This window comes from Zosterops lateralis (genome assembly GCF_965231275.1).
Source record: "Zosterops lateralis genome assembly, chromosome: 33".
Taxonomy (NCBI): domain Eukaryota; kingdom Metazoa; phylum Chordata; class Aves; order Passeriformes; family Zosteropidae; genus Zosterops; species Zosterops lateralis.
In genome coordinates this window covers 4,259,652-4,265,874 of record NC_139793.1, presented here as the reverse complement: position 1 = coordinate 4,265,874, position 6,223 = coordinate 4,259,652, and the positions used below count along the sequence as shown (strand labels likewise).

The window sequence follows — 6,223 nt, the reverse complement described above, 5'->3', positions numbered from 1 at the left end:
AGCGCAGCAGAGTCACTTCCCTGGGCGGGGGGGGCGGCCCCGGGGACGGGGGGGGGACACCCCAAAAATGTGGTGGGACCCCCCCCTAAAAAAGCGAGGGGGAGTTTTGGGGATTCCCCCAAAATTGGGGTGAGGAGGGGTAAAGCCCCCCCCCAAAAAAAAAATAAAGGGGGTGTCCCAAAATCGGACCCCCAAAATGTCCCAAATTCGTGCCCCCCCCCTTCCCCAAAAATTAGGGAGGGGATGTGAAAACCCTCCCCCCCCAAAATTTTGGGAGGTTTTGTTGCTCCCCCAAAATTCTTCTGGGACCCCTCCCCACCCCCAAAATCCCACCGGGGTTCTCAGTGTGTCACAACCTCCCCCCCCCACCTCCTCCCCCTCCCCAAAATTTGGGTCTTGATGACCCCAAATCCCCCACCCCACCCCGTGCTGGGGTCCCCCAAAATTTGGGGTGACCCCCCCCAAAAAAAAAAAAATACAGATGAGGTTTGGGAGGGAGAGTTTATTGCAGAGAGGGGAACCAGGGGGGGTCCCCCCAAAAAACGGGGGGGTCCTGGTGATAAATAAAGGTCTGGGGGTGGTCCCGAGGGTCCGGGGGGTCCCGGGAGGGTCCGGGGGGGTCCAGGGGGGTCCTGGGACCCCCTAAACTTCGATGTCGGGGTCGGAGCCCCGGCCCTGGCGCTGGAGCTGCTCCTCCTGCCGCAGCTTCGGCTTCTCGGTGCGCGTGTGCCACACCAGGACCTGGGCCAGAAAACACCCCAAAATCAGCCCCAAAATACCCCAAAATCAGCCTAAAAATACCCCAAAATTAGCCTAAAACCACCCCAAAATCAGGCCGTGTGCCACACCAGGACCTGGGCCAGAAAACACCCCAAAATCAGCCCAAAACACACCAAAATCAGCCTAAAAATACCCCAAAATCAGCTTAAAACCACCCCAAAATCATCCCGTGTGCCACACCAGCACCTGGGCCAGAAAACACCCCAAAATCAGCCCCAAAATACCCCAAAATCAGCTTAAAACCACCCCAAAATCAGCCCCAAAATACCCCAAAATCAGCTTAAAACCACCCCAAAATCAGGCCGTGTGCCACACCAGCACCTGGGCCTGAAAATACCCCCAAAATCCCCAACCTGGGTGCAGTTATCAGCCCATGGCTCCAGCTGGATGGGGGTCATGAGCCCCCAAATTCCTCCAAGACCCCCCCCCAAACCCATCCAGGACACCCCAAACTTCAAAAAAAGCCCAAAAAACTCCCAAAACTTTCACCTGGGTGCCGTTATCGGCCTGTGGCTCTGGCTGGGCGGGGGTCACCAGCCCCCAGACCCCTCCAGGACACCCCAAACCCCCCAAAAGCCCCCAAACCCCCCCAAAACCCCTCACCTGTGTGCAGTTATCAGCCCGAGGCTCCAGCTGGGTGGGGGTCACCAGCCCTAAACCCCTCCAGGACACCTCAAAACCCCCTAAAATCCCCCCAAAACCCCCCAAAGACCCCCAAAACCCCCCTAAAATCCCCCCCAGACCCCTCACCTGTGCGCGGTTATCAGCCCCAAGGCTCCAGCTGGGCAGGGGTCAACAGCCCCCAAACCCCTCTAGGACACCCCAAACCCCTCCAGGACACTCCACAAACCCCCCAAACCCCCCTAAAAAACCTCCAAAAACCCTCCAGGACGTCCCAAATCCTTTCAGGACACCCCAAACCCCCCCAAAAAACCCTCTAGGACACTCCAAAACCCCCCAAAATCCCCCCAAAACCCCCCAAACTCCTCACCTGTGTGCAATTATCAGCCCGAGGCTCCAGCTGGGCAGGGGTCACCAGCCCCCAGACCCCTCCAGACGGCTCCAGGACACCCCAAAGACCCCCAAAACCCCCTCAACATCCCCCCAACCCCCTCACCTGTGTGCAGTTATCAGCCCGAGGCTCCAGCTGGGCGGGGGTCACCAGCCCCCCCAGGAAGGAGCTCTCCAGGAAGCCCCTCTCGGCGCGGGGGTCGAAGCGGGCCCGGGGGTGGGCCAGGAGCAGCCTCAGCCCCACGGCGAAGCCGGCCATGTCCAGGGGGAAGGGGCGCTCCGGCCGCCAGCCCGTGTGGAACCCCACGACTCTGCCCCCCGAGACCAGGGGCCGCTCCAGGCGCAGCCCCCCGACCAGCCCCACGGGCCAGACGGACACGCCGCGGGTGCTGCGCATCTGGGGGAGAGAAAAATGGGGAAAAACGGGGTAAAAACAGGGGAAAATGGGGTTTAATAGGGGAATTCCAGCCCCTCGACCAGCCCCACGGGCCAGACCGACACGCCGCGGGTGCTGCGCATCTGGGGGGGCAAAAAAATGGGGAAAATTCAATTTATATGGAATTCTATAGGGGAATTCCAGCCCCCCGACCAGCCCCACGGGCCAGACCGACACGCCGCGGGTGCTGCGCATCTGAGGGGGAGAAAATGGGGAAAAATGGGGGTTTAGAGGCGTTTTATAGCGGTTTATAGGGAATTTATTGGCAATTTATAAGGGAATTCCAGTCCCCCGACCAGCCCCACGGGCCAGACGGACACGCCGCGGGTGCTGCGCATCTGGGGGGGCAAAAAAATGGGGAAAATGGGGTTTTAGAGGGGTTTTAAAGGGGGAATTCCAGCCCCCCGACCAATGCCGCGGGTGCTGCGCATCTGGAGGGGCAAAAAAAATGGGGAAAATTCAATTTATATGGAATTCTATAGGGGAATTCCAGCCCCCCGACCAGCCCCACGGGTCAGATGGACACGCCGCGGGTGCTGCGCATCTGGGGGGGAGAAAATGGGGAAAAATGGGGTTTTAGAGGGGTTTATTGGGGATTTATAAGAGTTTAATAGGGGAATTCCAGCCCCCAACCAGCCCCACCGAGACACCGTGGGTGCTGCACATCTGGGAGGAGAAAATGGGGGAAAACGGGGTAAAAACAGGGGAAAATAGGGTTTTGGAGCGGTTTTAGAGGAGTTTTAGAGGGGTTTATTGGGGATTTATAGGGGTTTAATAGGGAAATTCCAGCCCCTGACCAGCCCCATGGGCCAGAACGAGACACCGCAGGTACTGCGCATCTGGGGGAGAGAAAATGGGGGAAATGGGGTAAAAATGGGGGGAAAATGGTGGGAAATGGGGTTTTAGAGGGGTTTATTGGGGATTTATAGGGGTTTAATAGGGAAATTCCAGCCCCTGACCAGCCCCACGGGCCAGAACGAGACACCGCAGGTACTGCGCATCTGGGGGAGAGAAAATGGGGGAAATGGGGTAAAAATGGGGGGAAAATGGTGGGAAATGGGGTTTTAGAGGGGTTTATTGGGGATTTATAGGGGTTTAATAGGGAAATTCCAGCCCCTGACCAGCCCCATGGGCCAGATGGAGACACTGCGGGCGCTGCGCATCTGGGGGGAGAAAATGGGGAAAAATGGGGGGAAATGGGGTTTTATAGGAATTTATGGGGCATTTATATGAGAATTCTGGCCCCAACAGCCACACGGACACGCTGCAGGTGCTGCACACCCGGGGGGACAAAACCAAGGGGGTTTTAGTGGATTTTGGGGTGGTTTAGGTGACTTTGGGGTGGGTCAGGACAGGTCAGTGGGACTCAGGTGAGTTTGGGGTTTTTCAGGTCAGATTTTTAAGGGATTTTGGGGTTTTTTGGGGGATTTCCCGGCATTCCCGAGCCCCCACCTCCTCGAAGAGCCTCAGGCTGTAGGTGTTGAGGGGGATTTGAATGATTTTGGGGGGGATCAGAACAGGACACCGAGGCTCAGGTGAATTTGAGTGAATTTCGGCTTTTCCAGGTCGGATTTTTTTAGGGATTTGGGGATTTTTTTTGCGATTTCCCGGCATTCCCAAGCTCCCACCTCCTCGAAGAGCCTCAGGCTGTAGGTGTTGAGGGGGATTTGAATGATTTTGAGGAGATTTGGTGAAGATTAGCGGGGCTCAAGGTGGGTCACCGAGGCTCAGGTAAATTTGGGCTGTTTCACGTCGGGATTTTTGGAATTTTTTTGGGGGATTTCCCGGCATTCCCGAGCCCCCACCTCCTCGAAGAGCCTCAGGCTGTAGGTGTTGTCATCATCGGCGAAATAAACGACGCCGGGCTCGTCCCTGCCCCGCGTGTCCCGCAGCCAGCGCAGGGCGCGGTTCCTCTGCTCCGCCCCCCGCGGGAACAGCCACGACGGGGCCCCGGGACCCCCCCTCAAATCGGGGGGGGTCTCGGCGCTCAGGTGGGTGAAGGAGACCCCCGAAGCCGCCAGGACCCCCCCAACAAGGGCTGAGGGGGCGGCGGCGTCCTCGACCACCACCCAGTGCAGGGCGGGGACGTGGAGTAGAGTCTGAGAGAGGCGAACGAGCTCCGCCTTCTGCACCGGCCTGGGGGGAATTGGGGGGTTAAAATGGGGCTGGGGGTGGCCTGGGGGTCCCAGGGGGTCGGGGGGGATCGGGGGAGGGGGATCAGGTTTGGTTATGGGGGGTAAATGGGGCTGGGAGTTGCAGGAGTTTTGAGTTCTGTACTGGGTTGGGGGAAATGGGGAGGTTAAAATGGGGCTGGGGGCGGCCTGGGAGGGTTAAAAAGGGTCTGGGGATGGCCTGGAGGGGTTAAAAAGGGTCTGGGGGTGGCCTGGGGGGGTGCCAGGGGTTCAAGGGAGGGGGAAATTGGGGCTGGGGGAGCCAAGGACAGATTTGGGGTCTGGAGAGGGGGGTGTTAAATGGGGTTGGGGGCGGCCCCAGGGGGTCGGGGGCAATCAGGGGAGGGGGCTCAGGTTCCGAAATGGGTCTGGGGGCTCACCTGGCGTAGGTGGGGGTCACCACGTAGATGGGGGGCAGCGCCGCCCCCTCCCCACCCGGAGACCCCCCGGAACGGCCCCGGCGCCGCTCGGCCTCGGGGGGGGGGCAGGGACAGGGCCGGCCTGGGGGGGGCAGGGGGCGTCAGGGACCCCCCAAAAATACACCCCGACCCCCCCAAAGGTCCCGAAATTCCCTCATGGAGAACCCCGAGTGGGGAGGGGGGGTTGGGGATCCTGAAATTTTCCTTAAAGCCCCCCCCAAAGCTCCTCAAATCACCCCAAAATCATCCTCAGACCCCAAAAAATGCCCTCAAAAGTCCCTCCGGACCCCCCCAAACCCTCGGACTCCTCAAATCACCCCAAAATCGCCCCCAGAACTCCCAAAATACCCCCAAATCCCTCCAAAATCACCCCCAGACCCCCTTTAATCCCCTCAACCCCCCGAACCCCCCTAAAATCACCCCAAAATCGCCCCCAGAACCCCAAAATGCCCCCAAATCACCCCCAGATCCCCCTAAATCCCCTCAAACCCCCCTCAAATCACCCCCAGACCTCCCAAATCTTCCAGATGCTCCCCCAACATCCCCCCCAGAACTCCTCAAACCCCCTCAGACCTCCCCAAAATCGTCCCCAGACCCTTCAAAATGCCTCCAAATCTCTCCCAGATCACCCCCAGACCCCACCAATCCCCTCAAATCCCCCCCAAATCCTCCAGATCCTCCCCCAACCCCCCCCAGACCCCCCTAAATTCCCTCTCGGAGGACAAAACTCAGCCGGGGGGGGATTCAGAACCCCCAAACCCCCTCCCCCAAAAGCCGCCCCCAGCCCTCACCGAGCTCGCGCAGGGCACAGAAAAGCCCCACGAGCGACACGACGAAATAAACGAGGAAAATGTTCCTGAGGCGCAGCCGCATCGCGGGGGACTGGGGGGTCCTGGGGGTCTCTCAGGGGGTCCCGGTTTCACATTCTCCCCTCCCGGGGGGATTTAGCGGTTTTTCCCAGTGCTCCCAGTTACTCCTTCCTTGATCCCAGTCCCCCCCCAGTTCCCCCCAGTCCCTTGTCCCCCCTCCCAGTCCCCCCCAGTTCCCCCTCCAGTGCTCCCAGTTCCCCCCTCCGGTCCCGGTTCACTCCCACTGCGGACGTGGCGCTGGTGGCGGTTCGGGCTCGGGGGGTGTCCGGGGGGTCTCAGGCCCTGCCGGGGGTCCCTGGGGAGGGGTCGGGGGGGCCTGAGGGGGGGTCCCAAGGGGGGCGTGGCCGGGGCCGCTTTCGGGGGCGCGGAGGCTCCGGTGGGGCTGCACTTCCGGTCTGACGGCCACTTCCGGTCCGCCCTTCCAGTGTTCCCCTCCCGGTTGAGAATTCCGGGAGTCGCAAGAAAAGTTCCGCTCTCCTTTCCCTCCCCTCCCCGCTCGGGAATTCCGAAATTCCCCCAAAATTCCCAGGTTTTTTT

At 60.1% G+C, this 6,223-nt stretch overlaps 1 protein-coding gene across 1 annotated transcript; it reads right to left on the bottom strand.

The window, feature by feature from the left end:
- Positions 1-451: 451 nt before the first annotated feature.
- On the bottom strand, positions 452-6,001 carry B3GAT3 (beta-1,3-glucuronyltransferase 3). The gene is made up of 5 exons (XM_083881482.1): positions 5,609-6,001; positions 4,779-4,899; positions 4,033-4,363; positions 1,898-2,188; positions 452-741 (listed from the first exon to the last, which is right to left on the bottom strand). Exons 1-5 carry the CDS (start codon positions 5,688-5,690, stop codon positions 643-645), a joined length of 924 nt encoding a protein of 307 aa, XP_083737608.1. The 5' UTR covers positions 5,691-6,001; the 3' UTR covers positions 452-642.
- Between the last annotated feature and the right edge of the window lie 222 nt (positions 6,002-6,223).